At 42.4% G+C, this 19,899-nt stretch overlaps 3 protein-coding genes across 3 annotated transcripts; 1 reads left to right on the top strand and 2 right to left on the bottom strand.

Annotated features, from left to right (window-relative positions):
- Window positions 1-4,925: 4,925 nt before the first annotated feature.
- LOC113167909 (protein Wnt-7a) lies at window positions 4,926-12,493 on the bottom strand. Its single transcript, XM_026368845.1, has 4 exons — window positions 12,155-12,493; window positions 11,345-11,571; window positions 8,470-8,741; window positions 4,926-6,553 (listed from the first exon to the last, which is right to left on the bottom strand). The coding sequence occupies exons 1-4, from the start codon at window positions 12,223-12,225 to the stop codon at window positions 6,071-6,073; spliced, it is 1,053 nt and encodes a 350-aa protein (XP_026224630.1). The 5' UTR covers window positions 12,226-12,493; the 3' UTR covers window positions 4,926-6,070.
- Window positions 12,494-13,118: 625 nt separating this feature from the next.
- fbxw12 (F-box and WD repeat domain containing 12) lies at window positions 13,119-16,512 on the top strand. Its single transcript, XM_026368284.1, has 10 exons — window positions 13,119-13,316; window positions 13,413-13,450; window positions 13,548-13,714; window positions 13,802-13,926; window positions 14,294-14,500; window positions 14,596-14,760; window positions 14,901-15,111; window positions 15,436-15,617; window positions 15,707-15,837; window positions 15,959-16,512. The coding sequence occupies exons 1-10, from the start codon at window positions 13,218-13,220 to the stop codon at window positions 16,056-16,058; spliced, it is 1,425 nt and encodes a 474-aa protein (XP_026224069.1). The 5' UTR covers window positions 13,119-13,217; the 3' UTR covers window positions 16,059-16,512.
- A 28-nt stretch (window positions 16,513-16,540) lies between these two features.
- On the bottom strand, window positions 16,541-19,456 carry ptpdc1b (protein tyrosine phosphatase domain containing 1b; the record flags this gene model as incomplete). Its single annotated transcript, XM_026367608.1, has 8 exons — window positions 16,541-16,682; window positions 16,765-16,875; window positions 17,001-17,183; window positions 17,587-18,563; window positions 18,649-18,786; window positions 18,864-18,982; window positions 19,073-19,153; window positions 19,284-19,456. Coding segments are annotated over 8 exons (1,908 nt in total), but the record flags the coding sequence as incomplete, so codon positions are not given.
- Between the last annotated feature and the right edge of the window lie 443 nt (window positions 19,457-19,899).

Genomic DNA, 19,899 nt, shown 5'->3' with positions numbered 1-19,899 from the left:
TTGCCTGGCCTCAGTGGTGCAAAGACAACAACAGGGATATAACATTACAATAAAAATAAATCAACATACTGTAGATAGAGAGCCTCAGTAAAATCATTAAAGGCGAGTGAAAGTGCGATTCTCTCTCTTTCAGTGCTCTCTTTATCCCCTTCCTCTTTTGTCCTATTCTTCATCTCATTACCATCACTGAAGATGACCTCAGAGCAGAGCATCCAGCTGTGTTCCCCTGCCCTACAGACAAACCTCTGACCCTAAACTGAACTGTGGAATCATCTACCACTGTCACTGCCTCATCTACCACTGTCACTGAATGACCGCCATGACTCCGAGGTCATTCGGTGCACATTACCTACTTGTCCAACTGAGTTTTTTAAGGAACTCAGCGTGATTGCGAATGCACTGTCGGGGAAAAAGTGACGGATGGAAAAATTAAATATGTTTAGACGAATTAACAGAATGACCTGAGATACCAGACATCTCTACACAGGCCTTTGTCTTGTTTATAGCCAACACTGGCTATTATTTACAGAGAATCACAGACATAATACTTCATACAAGTGGTTATTGCAGTTCATGACATCAGTGTCATGAACTGCGTACACAATTAACTGCACCCCTTTCTGATATACAAATTGTAAATTGTGCAGAACGTGTTTTCTGTGTGTTGCTGCGGCGAAAGCTTTTCCTTCAAAGTCTTTTCAGGAATATGCATTTCAGTCCAGCAGGAGGGAATGAAATGAAGATAACACGATTGAAAAAGTCTGCGGCACTGACTTCAAAACGCTTTTGTCACCAGCACTGTGGGATACATATCAAAAGAAGTACTTTCAGGTATCTCTTTACTTCTTTTGGGTTGAAGGTGAGGGTGTTTCCATATCTTGGCAAAGCATGAGTGGATAGAGGAAGAAGATTAATGATATAATAGCTCTGACCACACGGTTTAGTTATTTAAACTGGCAGCATCAGCTCAAATTGTTTCATGGCTTTCTGCAATGATACATTTAGGAGCGTGTCTGGACAGGTTACAAGATGCTAGAGGAGAGAATTCATTGCAACTCCCTCTGAACTGTTCTGAACTGCCAAGAGACAGGAGCTTGGAAGCTATGACAGCATCAGTAAAGTACACTGAGAATGTTTACTTCCCAGCACCTTGTTTGTGCACCTTTCCTGTTGTCTGTTGACAGACTAAGAAATCAGAAAAATTGAGAATTGGCACTGACTGATTATTAGGTTGCTTAATAGGCAGATGAAAAAGATTGTACTTGGCTGCATTTCCAGTTTCATTTCAATATTCTCTCTTTCCTCATTTCATAGTTGCCGGGTGATCCCTTGCGAGGAGAAGGATTTCGTAATCAAGGAAAGTAGTAGAGTAAATGGAGTTGAGAAGTAAAACTTCTCCAATGAGACTTGTGGTTTTGTCAAATCAAAGACAGAAGGGGCAAGAAAAGGCTGTCAGGCTGAGAGTCGGTCTGGCTGACTGTCATGACGCTGGATGAAGATTAGTGATATATCCTAAGCGTCTCTGAGTCTCACGAGGTTGTAGTGAGTTTGGTGTTTTTGTTCAAAACATCCCGTGTCAGGACGCCTGAGACGACGGAGGATTACTGTAAGCTTAGTTCAGGTGACGTTGCCTGCGAAGGTGGGGGGTCATGTATGAGGGCCCTCCATAGCCCTGTTCCTAACCACTCCAAAAACAAGGAAAAGTATCATATGGGGTGCTAAGATCATTTGAAAGACACATTACACATCATCAAAGGCAGCTTTTAACCTCCTCACTCAAAGTTCTTATTACCCCATTTCTCAGATGCATTACTTTTCCATGATTACATATTTCAAGAGTTTTCAAAGGCAGGTTAAGCGGGCTGGTATGTTCACCGAAATAATTTTAAATGGCTCCTTCAAAATCCCCCGGGAGAGCTGATCCAGCCTGTGTTCTTAACTTAATGCCACTGACAATACCCTGAAGCAATTTGACCACTGTGTTTACCTGTACAATCAGATAGACCATGGGAAGTCAGATAGACCCTATGAGGGCCAAACTGATTTTGGATCTCTCTTGTGGGGAGTGGATATTGTCGGCTATCTCGGGCTTCCATCTCAGAATCTCAAGCAGCACGCAGTTAAGAGAGTGCATGAATGCTTCATACAGTATCTCTGGAATCACATAAAGACAACCTTGTGCTCTGCAATTTACTGTGCAGCGCTCAGGTGCTTGTGCATGTCTGAACCAGAAGAAAAACAAAAGTATGACTGACATAATCATGTGTCAGAAGATTTATGGTCAGAGAGCGCGAGAGGCAGAGAAAAACTGGAAAGCACATTTTCCCGCTCCTCCTCCTGCTTCAAATTACTGTCTTTAGTGCTGTCCACTTGTTTGAGTGAAATGCTGGAAACTGTTGAAACAGAATAGTTCACACACAGAGGGTCTTGTGTTAATGAAGGGTCTGTAAAATGGAGGATCTAACATCTCTTTTACTGTGAAATGATGAGTCAGTTTCTTATTCATTGGTGGCATGTTTTTAGTCACAGGTTTCTTTTGGAATAGTAAGATATCATCTGTGTTTCATGTGTAACTTTAATTCTGTCGGCGGCTTTCATGCAGACACAAATAACAACGGAACTGATAAGATTTTATAAAGAAATCTGATGACTTTGCACAATGAAATCGGGTTAATAAGATGAACTGGAACTACGCTCCCACTGGTTTGAGCGAAGGTCTGCATCATCCTCTTCTTTCTCGTTTCAGCTGTAAATCTGATCAGTGGTGCAGCCAAAGCCGATCTAATGATAAAACACAAAGCAGGATGGGTCTTGCTTAAATATGCTTTAGTAGATTCATTGTTGGCGTTGATGTTAATTGCTGGCTGGAGCTCACTGCTGGGCCGCCCCGATATAACGGGCCGTGAGAGCTGATAGGGAAGCTGTGGCAGGCCTCCAGCAATAACACAGGGAGTGAGCCAGACTACCAACCATAAATCTACAGCTACCACCAATTTCCAGCTACCGCAGGTGATGGGCGAGTGCGTGTGTTTGTGCGTCTGTGTGTTGTCATAAACAGAACTCTAAAGGGTATCGCAACCCCACTTCAGAGCAACATGGATATTACACCCCTGTACATCTTGGCATGGGCCTGCTCCTGTTTATGGAGAAACACACCTAAGAGTATAATTAGCATTTTAGTGATCCTGCAGGGTGTCTAACTTAGTCTATGATATCAAAGAAGGTGGTATTTTGCGCCTGTGACTCAATGGGGATGAAGTGACTGTGGCCCCTGTGTGGTGATGTTTTGCACCTGACTGGAAAACACTGCAGGTGGATTATCCGGAACAGTAGCTAAACCAAGTTCTTTGTTTGTTTTATTTAATAAAAGGGGTAAAAAAAAAACGGCATGTTATGCGATAGATAATAGCAGCAAAGCTTTTATGGTGTAAATCTTCATGATTAATCTGCATTAGTGGAACGTAAGGGCACCTTGGTCCACCTGCTCAGTCACATTATCCACTCCAACCTGGGATTTTGCCCTTGTCATTAAAATTTGAAGTAAAAGTAAATAATTGACACATGTAAGAGTGTCAGGGATGTGAGGGTTTTGTTCATGAAATAATGTGATGTGCATCTTACTCACAAAAACCCTGGTTTAGGTTTAACCAGATCCTCCGGAGCAGCTGCCCTTTTCTGCTGCTTGGGTCTTTTGTATCAATATTATGAAAGCTGAAAGCTCTTGTCAGACAGACAAGGCTCTATTATTATCCCCCTTTACGCCCTTTTCTCTTTATTCTGGGCAGATGATCACTGCCAGTGACACACGATACAGCTAATCTACTGTAAATTAAACCTGAATTCTCATGCATCTCAGCTTCTTCCGTGGAGAGTTTCTGAAAAGAGCTTTCACAATAAACAAATACCCACATGGAAACGTTCTAAATCACAGCACAGGTGAAAACTTTACGGGCCACATTTGTCAGTCTCTGGAGATTATTGGGAGCAGGTTTTCCGTCAACACCTCTGGGCCCGTCTCCTGACTGCACTTCCAGGCCGATGAGAGCGGAATCTGTAACGACTGTGGGCTTTAGCATCGTTAACATTTCCCTGACACGTCGGCCGGCCTCTCTTGGAGACGGCCCTGCATTTTCTATGCTGCACTGGTGTTGTTGTAGCAACTAGTGGCCCAGCAGTGAATGAAGCAGATGTGCGAGTCATCTATCACCTGACAGCTCCCACTCCCCCGACTGAGCAAGTCATCACTGTGACAGTCTGCCCGAGCAGCCTCATCAATTACCCTGGTACCCTACTATTAGACCACAAATACTTTTCTCCTCGGACACATTCAGCTGCTTGCCAGTGTGCAATATGGGCCCTCAATTAAGTCTGAATAACTTTCCCCTCTGAAAGACTGTGTGTGTCTTTTTGTGGCTGAATCTTGCACACATTGTAGCTGGTTGATAAGCTTTGAAAGCTGATGGCGGCCATATAATATTTGAGAACATTTATTTTATGACCAGTGTCCGATAATGATGCAAACTCCAACACGGCTGCTATTATGAAGATTTACTTTTATGTTCATTTGAAAGTAACAACTCAATCAGTCAACTGATCCTCATTTAATGAGCAATTTAAATAATTTATGGCATAAAAGTTCAACAACTCCACTGCTTTGCTGGTTTATGGTAAGAAAATGTTAAGACCAATTACCATTTTCTTCCATTTTGTTGCACACTATGTCATTTTTAACACTGCAGCAGCTCTGGTGTGTTATATCCTTGTAAAATTACCGCGTTACTAGGTTATTTCTTTTTGGTACGGCATTTCAATTTGTTCTTGTGTCGCGATCAGAGTGAAATATGATGTGTAAAGGAAGCAACAATGGAAATCATGTCTTGTTAGTGTTATTCTGTTCCTGTATTCCATCAGCAGTAGTCATGAAATGCAGTAAACAAAGATGTTTGAACACAGGCACATACAAACAGTATCATTTACAATATACAACCATGGCAATGACAGCTTGGGCCAACTTCGATATATCAGTTTTTCCTCACAAGGGATTTAATAATAGGTGTCACGGTCCGAACTTTACATTGAATATGCAAAAGATATAAATAAGACATTCATATAAAAATAGGCTTTTACAAAATATACTCTATTAACCAATATTTACCAAAAGTGGAAATTGTGCCCAAGTTTGTTTGTTTGTTTTTTTTTTTAAATCAGTGAAGAAGTCCTTTTAAATTAAATCAGCTTGAAGTGAGCGATGCCATTGAAGACAGTCAGCAGAGCGTACAGCCCTCTACCTCCGCAAGAAGGATTCTCTAGACTAGCAGCAAACAGAGGGAAGACAAACTCATGAGAGGGTCAGAAGGTCAATGTGAGTAGCCTACAGCAGTTTCATCTGGAATCGCATTATTCTACAAGAGCGCACATCATTCCAGACAGATTCAGATCCAGTGTGTTAACCACATACAGGTTTTGATTGATTTAATAAACTAAAACCTCCCAGCGTTTTGTTACTTTTGATCCAAAATGGACAAAATCAGTAGTTTATTTTAATAGAATAAATTAATATTAATTATTTCCATTTTCTAAATACAGTATGTTAAATATTCCAAATGGTTGTGTCATTTCATCTGTGCACAGGAAGCGAGAACTACAGCAGAGTGTCCTGCCCAGCAATCACATCCACCATAATTCAATCATTTGCAACTGTCAAAATATCAACACATATAGTCCATATAGCTTAAAGTCTTGCACTTTTGTGTTTCGATGACTCACACTGTGGTCACCCTGTCCCACGTGCAAGGGTACAGCTTTTCCCTTGGCAGTGTTTTGTCACTCTGTTTCAACGCCGCATCCCAGTCCAAAAAGAGGGGGTGAAGAGCTTAGTGTGCAAAGGAGTGATGACGTCACATCTTCCACTTACTGTACAGCGCGGTAAGTGTATGAACAGACTGCAATGTCAGCCTTTTTGTTGTGTTTTACAGCTCCAGTTTGTCCATGACAAGTCAAAGACATACACACACACACACACACACACACGCTCTCGTACATCGCCGCATACACCATTCAATAAATATTCTCATTTGCATGTGTACACCTCTGTCCTTTCACTGCAGGTGTTGCACTTAACGTAGCAGCACCACAGGAACTTGCAGTTGCACTGCCATACGCGGGAATACTGGTGTGTGTTGTATCCTCGACCGCAGCACATCAAGTCACACCCGCTGATGTGCTGCATCATAGTCTTGTTGCAGACCCTGCCCTGTGTCCCCAAGCTCCCAGTGAGAGGGTCCGCCTCACAGTAGTTAGGTGACTTGTCTATGTACACCAGGTCTGTATCCATGGGCTTCCTGTAAGAGTAAGGCTTCTTGATCTTGAGGAATTTAGGCCGCTTGTTGCGGCTGGCTTTCACTGCTTCCACGTGCACCGCGTGGGCATACTTCTCCTTGAGAATGTAGCCGAGCTCGCGAAACTTGGGAAGTGTAGTCCAGCAGGTTTTGGTGGTGCAGGAGCCTGAGACACCATGACACTTGCATTCCAGTCGCATATTCTTCTCCAGGACCTAGAGACGCAAAAACAACTTAGTAACATCATAGGAACTGGCAACTGTAAAAACATTGCAGTGGTGACTGATAGCCTCATTACAGCTTAATAACACTATACTGCTATAATTGAACCAATCGTCAGGCAGTTGTCAGAAATAATGATTTCACGGTTTGATCTATCAAAGAACTAGGTAGACTTCAATCCACATTTCAAATTCACATTTAGTAAGTGACAAATGTGCAACTAATAACAATGTAGGTGTCAAATACACTATGGTTGGGGATTTATTACAGCCCCACTACAAAGCAGTGTGATACCATATACACAGAAGCCAAAATAATGTATCAGATTTCAGGCTCTGTGTGTAGATACTACACAGTGAGTGACTGTACGCTGAGTGACTAGGATTACTGCTAAAACCTGAACTGATGACAACGAGAAGCGCCATTGACTCGAACTGGAATTTTAGTAATAAGCAAGGACAGTCGCAATTTTGTGTTGCCGAAATGCTAGGGGTTTGGTATGCGATATGGTCTCCAGAAACCATTAGCTGGATATTTACGCTTCTGTGTTCTTGGCAAATAAACAGTAACAATAAAACCCCAAAAGCGACATGTGAACAAGGACGAAAAAACAACTTTTCCTGGAGCAAACCACTTCATAAAACCCTTGGCTTCAACTCCCTAATCCATCAGTTGTTCTGTGACCAACACTTGTGACAGCCTTTGTGTGGATGTCTTCGACCAGGGAGCTGTGAACGGTGCTCCAGCTCAGTGTCACTGCTTTTGATTAGCATAAATAAAGGAGGAGGGGTGGATAACTTTCAAAACAGGGAGTCTATTTATTAGCAGAAAGAATGGTACGGAATGAAAATTGCACAAGGTTTGAATCCACAAGTACAATCTTTTCCCTGGGAGGCAATTTAGCTGTCCAGATAAGCCAATTTGAATTCATAGTCCTGAAATGCACGCAGAAAATGATCTGCCCTGTACAATTGAGTGTAAGGAGGCTTTTCAGCCACTGTGTTGGACGTGTTCGTTGTGTGAATCAGGCTATTTTGGCTCAGGGGACAGAAAGAGAGGGGATATGAGTTAACTTGGGTAAACCTTCTTTCTTCTCACTTTGGCTGTTTGGCACATTATTCCGCTCAATCTTTAACCTCTAGACTTACTGGAGTCTCTTTGTCACTCTGCGCTCTGTGTTCTGCAGCCATGCATGCAGAAAAGCCACCGAATGCGCAGGTCACCACATCAGGAAAACTGTGAAATGTGTTTCAATTCAGCTTTTTGTTGCTATTATACGGCAGCAGGCGCAGACAACTGCATCATAAGTAAAAGATCATTTTGACTTGATGTGGACCTGATGGCTAATGTCTGTATAAAAACTGTGGATTAGAGTTGGTATGCAGGTCAAGTGCATACGCATAGTGCGTAGTGCATAGTGCATAGCTACACAATGATGATCAGACCTAGTAACCAAACAGTACACACCTCCAACGTGCATGTACAAGCACCTTGCACCTGATGTGGGTTTACGATGTTCGAGAAACTGTACGCTGTCCTGGAGGTGCCAAGTGTGGAGGGGACTGGGTTAATGCCTTTTTGCACAGTGTCAGTCTGTTTACAGAGCAGAGATCTGGGCTGTAATCAAACCCCAACTATTCGACAGCTCTTCCTCTAAAAGAAGGCTTTTATTCCACTGCTTGTTTAATTCTGGTCCCTTTGCCCAGGACACAGCCGGAGTTCACCCAAACCACAGCATGGCAGAGGCTGTTTACAGGGAGTAGTCCAGCTTTAGTTAACCATGACATTTAAGTCAAATATGTCATCGGCGTCTTAAAAAACTTTTTTTTTTTAAATGAGAGGACAATATTTGCACTATTTTTTATTATTTAGTGTATAACGAGGCACAATCCTCTTACTAATCACTTACCTTGCGTCCCACCTCGTTATTATGGAGGTTCATGAGCGTCCTTGCATTCTGTTTGACCTCCCGAGCATCGATAAATACTTTGGAGAAGCCTAGGCCGTAACTGATGTCTGCAGAGCAGCCTCCCCACTTCCAACCTTGATCTTTACTGTAGAAACCCTGCTTCTCCTTGTCACAGCTGCAATCACTCAGGTTCCCCTGCGTACAGGCCGCAGTGATGGCATGGGCCACCCCCGCTGCAATGATGGCGTAGGTGAACGCAGCCTCTTTACTCCCTGGGGAACGAGGAAAAAAAGGAGATTAATAAAATGAAGTAGGTACAGGTTTGTGTGGGTGTCAAGGTGTTTTCCCTCCAGGTTTAGGGGGATACAACAAGTACGTAAGAGAGATTTAAATAGGAAAAAGAGATTAATAATTAACAGTATGTGTGCTTGCATCACAGTCTTACTGACATGTCAATTAAGAGCTGCAGTGTTTTGAAACCTGACCTGGAAACTGTCCTGCCCGTGAACTAAAATGGCTGCTGGCAGCCTAGTCAATAAAGCAGCATGAATAAAAGGTTTGTCAGCAAGGAAGAGCTATTGATCTGCTCAGAAACTAACCCATTCTTTGTAAACTTATAAGAGACTGACAGAATCTTCGTCCTGCGTTATCTCACCTAAGTCGAGCTAACAAATCATTTACACATACACACACGGAAATATCGACAATAATTAAAGATTAATCTGACAGGATTTATAGACAAATGCTGAAGCAAAGTCAGATATAAAGAAAGGAAAAGAAATATAAAGAGAAAGTTTAGTATTATATAAAATAATATAACTTTATTTAGAGCCTAATGTGCAAACTCATAAACACAATCAGCGTTTTAATTTTCAAATCTGTGATCCATTATCATGCAAACAGGAAACGGCTGGTCTCAACATCAATCATATCTATGTGTAAATAAACTCCTCTTGTCTCTGTTTGCTCAAAACAAACATCATACCTTCCTTGTGCTTCCTCCTGCCACCCGGTTCACTATGTAAAGCTGCCATGTTTTTGATAAACATCTTGGCTGTGTGCCCTTGCCATTGAAAAAAAAAACTAATATTGAGGCATCAATTATGTTGACGTTTTTATAGACTCAGTGGGCTCTGAGCCAAAAAAGAAGGTGTGCCAGTGCACGCCGTTGTTAATTTTTCCCCTGCAGTTCTGAGTGCATGGGTTCACCACAAAAGACGGTATGAATTCTTCATAACCTTGTAATGAGAGATGGAAATCTTTTTTTTAAATAAGTGGACAAAAAAGCAAAAGACCCTGTATAAGTTGAACTAGGCGTTCCAGCTCATTGTTCTTCTGTCATCTTCATTTCTCTTTCATATCTGCGGTGTCACTGAATTACTCTTAATATGGACCTCATCTCACACATGCATGTTGTGCACTTACAAAGTTCAAGTACGATCATAGTTGAAGCTTAAAAAGCAAAATGGCTGAATGCTGATGCACCTTGCGTTACCTATAAGCATCTGGTCACTTTGCCAGTCAAGCCTCCTTTTACTGAAAGAACAATTGCAAGCTGCAGCGCTCCACTCAGCCTGGGCATTAACAATGGCATTCATTTACAACTATTCGCCTTCTATGCTAATCTGATCAGTGAAACCAATCTATTTGGTATGGCTGTCTGTGCCATAGAACTTAAGTTCTCTGTTGGAAACATAGAACAAGACTGTGGGTTAAAACCCACTCATTCATAAAGGACTGTCAAACACCACTGTTTTCGTTTCAACAGCATGAAGATATAATCCTTTTTTATCCAATAGCAGAAGGCAAGATGGCTTCAAACAGATGGTTCACGCTCACTGACCATTGTGCAAAAGCGAAATTGGAGTTTTGTTTTACCTCAAGAGCTCTGGATGGATACAACCTAAATAAAATTTTATTTAAATTTAATTATTATAAATTCCTTTTTTTATTATTAAAATGTTGCACAAAGAGCCCTCTGTGATTATCAAACTCCCCACAGTGGTTTTAGCCATGAAACATCATTATACTTCATTAAACTTTATTAATATCTGTCAGTCTTTAATCCTCTTTATGAGTTCAAAATAGGCAAAAAAAAAAGCACCAAACAGAATCACGGCTATGATTCCAGCATTGATTCATCCCATCTTTGGAGATGACCTTTGTCTCAACATTAGGAACATTGACTTAGATGAAGTTATTTCTCTAATTTAGTACTTTCGAGTCTTGCTTTCCTTTTGGCTTTTCCCCACTGTAACTTATACCCGTGGTAAGATCTACATTCTTACAGTGAGCACCCATCACCAGACAGGATAAAGACCAGTGAAATGTGTCTCTAGAGACTCTGCTGGGCTGAAAAGAAAGGCTGCCAACATTCACAAGAGCTTTGTTACAGTGCTGGCTTCAGATACCTTTTATACAAGCCCCACTCAGTGAAAAGTCTGGAGCAAAACTAGGCCTGATGTAAATGACACTACTGTAGCTCCTTGCTCCCTATAATAATGCAAAGTAGAGGAGCATTTAAGATTCACTTAAGATCAAGTGCACCAGCTTTGCAATTATATTTTCTTAGTCATAATAAATGAACGGTGCATGTCAAGGTCACAAGTTTACTAACAGACAGTATTCAATGGGTTGTAGTTTTATGTTTAATTAGTACCAGAATATACTGTGGCCATTCCGTTTTGTGCTTTTATTTATAAAAAGTGATATGATTTGGGTGACTCTCGAAAAGAACGAAAGCTAAATATTGTGCGCGTTTTACGCACGACGCGCACAAATACGCGTCGAGATTCTGATTCATTCTTTGTGTTTACAGCTGAAAGAAAAAAAAAAGGTTCAAATTGTAAACAAACGTTAGCAGACAGCAACATACCCACTTTCAATTCTTTTCCGAAGACTGTCCTCTCTCCAAGCGCAGAGCAGTTCCAGCGCCCATTTTTGAACTGAAACTGACACTCGTTGATGCCCATTTGCGCTCCCTCTCCGATGACGATAATGGCATCGGGGCGACTTTGGCAAATAATCCGTTGTCTGGGGGCCAAACCAGGGATCTTGTTACAGATTATGCTCGCACCTAGGGCCACCACCGACGAGAAGCCACTGTGAATGGAAGACGGGTAAAATATAATATATAAAAAGAAGCCACAAACCATTTTTTATTTTCGCTTCTAATATATTTTGCTGTGCTGGTTAAAGTTTCTTTCCTCCCCAGATAATCTAAATGACATTTTCAAATCCAATGCATTTGCCTTTTCTTTATCAAGTGTAATCCAAATACTCAATGTTCACAGTTCTGCTGCAACGATGTAGCTGTATTTAAACAGTAAAACTCATCCCAAAATGATTTGATTCACTATGTGTTCACAAATTCTACCATAAAACCCACTGTATAAGATCGAAGCTATATTCAGATGATGCAGATGATGCCCGCATGAGCTTTACCAAGCTTTAAAGATATAATGAAGGAAGTGTCGTCAAGTGATAAGCATGCAGTTACCACGAGTCTAGCAGAGATAAGTTTACGCTCTTCCCACACGGTTTGTTTATCATTTATCAAATCTACGACTTTCTCTGGAGCAAACACTGGTCGTTCCGAAGAAGCATCAGCAGGTGAAAGTGAACACCTTTTATCTGTACGAATAACGCACAACACACTAGTGACAAGGTAAATAACGCGGCTCACCCAATTTTCAAATAAACAATTCCCAGACATAGTAAAACTCTTAAAATCCAGCGGCGACTTCTCCGACTCATTGCGGCCCCGCTCTCAGTTTCATGCAACGATTTGTGGAGCTGATGAATAACCCTGCCCGCTTATTCTCCGATCGATCACAGCCCAGGTAACTCCAAAGGAATTCCAAAAAGACAAGAAGCATCTAAAGCCAGCACACCACGGAAACTTTTTACAAATTGCCGGCTAAGGCGTCATCCAAGCTCCCTTTACGTGGCCCCCGTTCGCTGGGCCCTCTTGTCATTGCGAGGGTGTCACAGGTAACCCTTGGGGTGAGCAAGTGCGATTATCTCTTTCTCACAGTTCCTCTGCTACCCGCAGGTCTTGGCTATATATCTGGCTCATCTATCTGGGGCGTGTTCACAGGAGACATGGGGCCCTGCTCAAGAATCCCGCCAGGGCTGATCTCAACGCGCGCACACACACACACACACACACACACACACACACACACATGCACACACAACACACACACACACACGCATTCATCTGCTCTGATGGGATTTCTACTTATTTGTTTATTAAGTGGGTCAGGCCTCCATAAGCTTGTGCTTTATACAGGTGTTACTAAGGTTGCTTCACCGAAAATTATATTTTTCCACACCTGCCAAAAAAGAAGCGTCACAAAAGTGACACTGAAACAAGTCACACAAGCCAGATGTGTTGTTTCTGTCATCAGGTGAACCGGTAACGCTCAGATCTGAGGAAATCCCACCATTTTGACTTTTGATACATCTGTATATGTAACCAAAAGCAGAATTCATCAGCGTCTTACTGCACCTGGGGCGCGCTACCAGGAGTGCGCCACGATGTTGGATACTGTGCTTGGCCTGCCTTTTACTATGGCGACATCTGCTGGTGCAAATCAGGCTTTGCAGGTAAAGAACAGCTAAACAAACCACACCCCACCTCACGTCACTTTGGTCTTCCCGTAGCTCGGACAGAGTTGGTACTGCCAGACGTGCCAGTAAATTAGGAAGATCACTAGATAAGGTGCAAGATTGCTGAAGTCAGCATGGAGCCTCCTCGCCCCCACCTGATCGGTGACTGTCTTATTCATATATTTTCATTCCTGACCGAGGACGATTTAATCAGTGCCTCAAGTGTGTGCAAGGTAAGGAGTGTCCAGCATGCGGAAGTGGCTGTAAGAGACAGCCCAGTGCGAATGACAGTAAAGTGTTTCACTTGTGTCTTTATAATACTCTTTTAGGACTGGCATGAAGCTGTAGAGACGCCTTGGTTGTGGAGGTGAGCCCGATCTGCACTTTACACCAACTACTGTAAAGCGACATCAGTCTAGATGACGCGTCATTAAAGCATAGGAGCATTTCTGTGGCCCCTTCAGGAGGCTCAGTCTGCAGCGCTGGAGTTTCTGTAACCTCGCCGTGTTGGGAGGTGAACACGTGAATCACTCATGGAAGAGGTACTTCCTGCGACGTTCCCACTTAGAGATGAAGATGACGAAAGGCCAGACGGGAGGTTACGCCTGCAAAAGCCTCAGGGGACACACAGGTAGGCGCGGGTTTTGGCCTTTTGGGTCGCTCTGCTACGCCTCTCGTTTCATTATTGTTGTCTGACGCGCGCACTGGCATCCATCAGGACGGGTGGTGGGGTTGGTGTACCTGCGGGGGAATTCGCCTCAGCATCCTGACCTCTGGAGCAGAGATGCCACAGTGTGCAGCGCGTCTAGTGATGGTACAGTCCGAGCGTGGAACATCCAAAAGGTCAGCGCACCACCGTCATCATCACCATGCACACTCAGTAAACATATTTCTACCAGTGCTATGTTTTGTTGTTTGAAGGTAGTCAGACTCTGACTCACTCTAAATATGCTGTTGGTTATCAAAACATTACACAATATATTTCCAGGTAGTGTTTTTTTTTTTTTTTTTTTTTTTTTGTGATTCCACAGAGTAGAGTAGGCGCTGAAAGTGACAGTACTTGAATGTCTGTTTCATACTGCATTGAGACTTTTTATCTACTCCATATTTGCTGCAGTTATGTGCTGCTGTGAGCTACATGCGTGCAGCCTTATTCCAGCTGGACACCACTGACACAATGGCCATGATCAAGACATTTCCTTTCTTGCAGGGTGAGCTCTTGTGGTGCAGTCCTGTACAGAGTCCTCTGACAGGGATTATAAGTGACGAACAGCGCGGAGTTGTGATCACAGCAGACTCCACTGGCCTCATTAGGACCTGGCAGGGTCAAACTGGCCAGGAGGTGGCTTCCTTTTCCACTGCATCTCCACACTGTACATTACTCCAGTACAATATCAACAACGACTGGTTTCTGACTGTAAGTAACCTCAGATATTCTTGGTTTCAGACATGAAAGTAATGTAAAAGGTTTTTTCCCAGGCAGTAGTATCGGTTTATGGTATTCTCTTTCAGGTTGGAACCAGCCAGGGATCTCTGTGTACACTCGCTGATTCAACTTTGACTAAAAAGTCCAACATTATGGTGTGTGACACCTTTAAAGTCAACATACTTCTAGTTTCACCTGACAAGAAATGGATCACGGCTGGAACCAAGGACAATAATGATTTAAGTCCAAAGGTATTTCTTGTTGTCATTGATAGCCTCACTTGATGTTTGTGTTTCCTGCTCTGGTCTCTGTGTTTTCTTTTACCTGTGCGCAAGTGACGCAGTGGTAAAATACACAGTCGTTATATTCCTGTTCTTTGTTTTCTCGCCAGGTGATTTATACTGAGAGTTTGACCTATCCACCTGAGGACGAAGATCCTCTGTGTCAGTTTCTGCCTGTCGCTGGAGGCCAGGCTGCTGTCTTCATACCCACCCAGCCTGCCAGACTGGCCATCATCCACCACAGCGAGCACTCGAACAACAAAGCCCTCACTGTTTTTGATGTCAGCATTAAAAAGACTAAGTACAAGTCAGAGATACAGGGTGAGGACTGAGACACGGTATTTACAGAATGGCGAGGAATAGGCTTTCTGATATCTCTTGATAGCCATTAGAAAACCAAATAGTGACTCATTGTAAGTCCACCTATCCTCTGTGTTTTGTTAAAGGTCATTCAGATCACTGTAAGAAATAAAAATATATGTAAATTAAGCAGAATGAATAAAAGAAGGTACTCAAAAAACTGAATGAAGGACTCTGAAACACAAAACAAAATCCTGGAATATAGTTTTAGGGTTTAAAATATAGACTTCTTTCTTTTAAAGTTTGGCTTGACCTTGTATATTTTCCAATCTCTTCCCGTCTCAGTCCAGCCGGTGGAGTCCTTCCCCTTGACAGTGAACACCTGGTCCTCACATATCCTTCTAGAGGCAAAGGGCAGCAACTGTTTAGTGGTGGCAGCTGACCAGGAGCTGTTGGTGTACTCTCTGAAAGGAGCCCTGCTTGCTAGCTTTAAAGAACATACTATGTCTATCTCTTCTCTATGTGTGGTAAGATCTTTTCCCGATTGGAATTCAAATAAATCTCCCATCTGATCTTTGTTACAGTACAATGTACACATTTGTCTGAACATTTACAGGATACCTTTCGAGTGGTGACAGCGTCACAGGACCTCTCCTTAAGAGTACTAACATGGAAAAATGACAGAGACCGTGGGTTGACTCTAGAGAGCAGATACCACTTACTGGGAGGCTCTCACACAATGTCCAGGTACTGTATGCTGTATCAGCAGTAACAGGCATATCTAAGACATAAATATCACCTGATATTAGGACAAGGTTTATTTCATTTACTAATCTTGTGACCTTCTGCTTTCTGTTCTGCGTTTTAGAGGCTTCACTCATGTTGCTTGCGACTACTCCAGCATTGTGGCCTCAGTGGAGGGGAAAGATGGGAAAGATGTCCTAAAAGCTTATTCTTTCACCTCCTGAGCATCCCTACGTCAAAAAAACAACCATATTACAGTTCGCACAACCCACCCGAAAGAGAGGAGAAACGTTTATTATCAGCTGTCACAATAAGTTTACAAAAAGAGAATGTAACATGTTATACAGAAAAGAAACACTATGTCGCTGGTAAGGCATTGATACAGCGTGTGATACAACATGCTTGCTAAAGCAAATGTTTAATCTAATCTACAGCTATGCTTCTGAAACTGAGGTATGTCAGTGTTGATTGTGTCCATGCTTAAGGCATAAAGCGATGCAAATAAATTGTGGCCACCTGTTCTTGGTGTTACCTCTACTCTCTACAGAGGTAACGTAATACTGAGGCAAGTTAATTATGTGTCAGTGACAGTCAAGTACATAGTACATACCATAAGGGTTTCTATTTAGCCCACTCTGACAAGTCAGGTATTACAGATTAAATAATTTGGCCACAAGGCACAGGACGTTTCTCTTTCATCTCCACATGGAAGCTCATGCATACTATAACAGGAAAGCAGAAGTAGATGTCTCATCTGCATTGGTAGCCATATGTCTCATGTCCTCCAGGACACACTGTAGGACCCTGGTCATTGCCACCTTGTTCTCATCTTCAGTGTTAATATCCATCTGTTCAAAACATAATGATTTTTAACAACAAATCATGCGGAAGTTTTTATAACTTGCAAAAAAGATGCATTGGTTTCCTTACCCAGGTGAGAGCCTTAACTGTGCGATTCAGGAACGCATTTTCAACCTCTTCTGGTATTGTTGCCATGTGAGCCATACAGTTTAGTATGCATGTTAATATTTCTTTTTGGGCCTGGGAAGAGTTAAGATTTAGGGTTAGCTAAAAAAAAAACAGTGATGCTTTAATATTCATCAGGCAATTCATTGTATTGTTGCTGTCTTTTAAAAAAAAAGAATCAGCACAGTGGAACATCTCACCTGGTCAAGTGTGTTGAGGACAGTTTGAGGATCGGTGTTGTGAGGGTTCAGTGCTTTGACATCCTGACAAGAGATGATTGGCTCTTTAAGCTGCTCGAACCATGCCCACATGAGGCCAGCGAGGATGAAGGGATCCCGCTCCATGCACAGCCTTTCCCACGCACCACCCTGGTTCAGCCCTGCCTGCACAGATATGGGAAGTTATGTTAGACTCCATCATTCGATCTGCAACTAAGACGACTTATTCACACATGATTAAGTTATAGCTGCTTTGTGTAGACGTCTTATTCTCATTACAGAGTCTTTGGTATCATTATAGATATGTTGGATGGTACCAACAAATTTAGACCACAATTCCATTTTATAATCACTGCATAAATCTGTGTCTATGGATTTTGTGGTGGGTAGTCATCTTTTGCTTCTGGTGTCAGGTGATACATTGCATCTCTTGGGTGTATGCAATGAATCCTTTTTAATCACTGCAAATTGTAGTTGTCATGAATATGTAACAGCAGTAATGTTTACAGTTTAGCATTTGTGTGCACTCTCATTCTACAAATACTACTATACCATATTGGTCAGTTACCTGCCAAGATAAGACTTTGCTCTTGTGCTCTTCTTTCCCATCAAGAAAAAGGTCCACTGCCAGGGCCTGTGCTACTAGCAACCTCCTGGCATCCAGGGACAACTCTGACTGCAGGGTGATAAAGGGCACCTCTGACTGCTCCTCCTCTCTACCATGGGATGTCTTCCCATTCATTGCTAATTCTTCCCTCTGCTCTGCCTTCCACCTGGACAACACGTTACCCTTTTTGGCAGGTTCATTGTTTCCCACGGACTCACTACGTTGGATAGATTTACACTTCACTTTCTTCACCACAATGCATCCATCTTTTTGGTTTTCTGTGTTCTTGATTTGCCAGAGTGAGCCTTCAGAAATGTTACTAGTCCAATCTTGACGCTGGGATGGGAGTGACACTTGAAGAGTGGCCTCAGATGAGGAACTGAGAGGTTGTGTTAGGAAGTTAAGCTCTGAGCCCAGCCGCCTCAAGTCGGATTCACTATAGCTCAGACTTTTGCGATGGTAGAAGATTGGTGGCTCATTGAAATGCCTGGGTAAGGTGGGCGGACCTGGTAAGCGGGGCTCCTTTGCAAATAATTCTGGGCCTAGTTTCTCAATAATGCTCATAGTCATCTCAATGTCATGAATATCAGGGGCCTCCAAAATGTCCTCTTCAATCACTTGTCGATTCTCTGCAATGTCCAGCAGCAGCCTACAGACTAGCTGAACAATCTTTGGAAGGTGTCTCAGCTCCTTCCTCTCATTACCATGCAGTATGTGTCTCTGGCGGTTCAGGTACTGGGACAGTGTTACTGGGTTGGATCGAGGCTCAGCACAAGAAAACACACTCCTCATAGGGGTAAGAAACTGGACAAACTGTTTGACACAACGCAGCTGACTTCGGGTTTGAATGGAATTGGGGCGTTTAGCACGTACATATAAAATAGCCTGGTTAGCAGTCATCCTGGTAGCGTAAGCCATGAAACACGCTAGAAGCACACCTGGAGTGAACAACAAGGAACTATGTCACTGTAGATCAAAATCCACAATTGAAAGATCAGACTGAGCCAAAACAAACAAATTTACCTGTTCTACCAAGACCAGCATGACAGTGCACTGCTATCTTCCCCTCCTGCAACGCAAAGGCCATGACCTTCAATATGTCCAGCACAGTGGTGAGGCTGGCCACGCCATAGTCATTCCAGCCAAAGTTGTAAAAATAAACTGAAATTGCATGGTGTTGTTAGTCACACAGGTGCAACACTATTGATACATGAACAATTCTTGCATAAAGCACTAACTGTTATTTTCCATGAAGACCTCTGGTCGGTATGAGAAACCGCTTTCTGGTTCCAGAGGGTTTCCACAGTTGGCATGTTCACCAGGTGTCTGTAGGTTGATTACTGTTTTAATACCATTCCTTGACACAAAACAGAAACACGTACACTTCATTATTCTCATCTTCAAAGGTGCTGGATGTTATAGTCAATGAGCTGCTGAAAGTGTGTACCTTCTGAATTGGTCAATAATGTTATATTTCTCAATTAGTTCAGACGACGGTCTGGACATAGCAAGAAGATGATCCGTAACCCTAAAATAAGAGAACCAAAAATAGTAGTGAGGTGGAGAGCATGTAGAAATCTGAACTTTTGCAGCTCAAATAAATATAGGATTTCAGAAAAAAAGTTACTGAAAGGGTACATTGTAGAACAAGAACGTACCAGGATGAGTATAGGCCTTTTATTGCCTGCTGGTCATCTCTCCAGTAACTTGGGTTGTCATACTTGCAATCTTGACCTCCACAGCCGATTGAGCACTGCATATGTTCAGGGACGATATAACGTATAGCTTCTCCTACTATTGTGTATTTCGCCCTGGGGGCTCTGACTGGAGATTAATGGGAAAAGAAAAGAAGTAAAATGTTATACTACAGCAATAGTCTTCAATATTTGTCATGACGGCATCACAGTAAAATAGCTTTTTTTTTTTCATGGCACATTTGAGATGCCTTTTAATGAAGTAATTTGATTAAATAAAAACCTGCAAATCTTGGTTACTGCTTGACCAACTAATTGACTTTTAATCGTTAACAGATATATTTGAATGGCTTTACTTACTGTATTCCATCAGAGCTGCCATATGAACAGTCACTCAGTGTGACATCCACAGTCATAGCAGAGCCTGGACACATGTAGCTAACATGTTACATCGCACACTGTCTATAAACGAAAAGTTGTCCGGAAAGATTTGTTGTAAGTCTGAGACAGAAATAGTGAAAAATAACAAGTCCTCTGCATTACAATTTGACTTTTTTAAACCACTTATAGACAGATTAAT

This window comes from Anabas testudineus, chromosome 7 (assembly GCF_900324465.2).
Source record: "Anabas testudineus chromosome 7, fAnaTes1.2, whole genome shotgun sequence".
Lineage (NCBI taxonomy): Eukaryota > Metazoa > Chordata > Actinopteri > Anabantiformes > Anabantidae > Anabas > Anabas testudineus.
This window is presented reverse-complemented; position numbering and strand designations above follow the sequence as displayed.

Coding starts and splice junctions, on each gene's coding strand:
- LOC113167909 (XM_026368845.1), bottom strand. CDS start 12,225: ATGAGTCGGAGAAGTCGCCGCTGGATTTTAAGAGTTTTACTATGTCTG. Junction 11,572..12,154: donor ATTGTTTATTTGAAAATTGG/GTGAGCCGCGTT, acceptor TTCCATTCACAG/TGGCTTCTCGTCGGTGGTGG. Junction 6,554..8,469: donor ATAACGAGGTGGGACGCAAG/GTAAGTGATTAG, acceptor TTGCGTCTCTAG/GTCCTGGAGAAGAATATGCG.
- fbxw12 (XM_026368284.1), top strand. CDS start 13,218: ATGGAGCCTCCTCGCCCCCACCTGATCGGTGACTGTCTTATTCATATA. Junction 13,317..13,412: donor GTGCCTCAAGTGTGTGCAAG/GTAAGGAGTGTC, acceptor ATACTCTTTTAG/GACTGGCATGAAGCTGTAGA. Junction 13,715..13,801: donor AAGCCTCAGGGGACACACAG/GTAGGCGCGGGT, acceptor GGCATCCATCAG/GACGGGTGGTGGGGTTGGTG.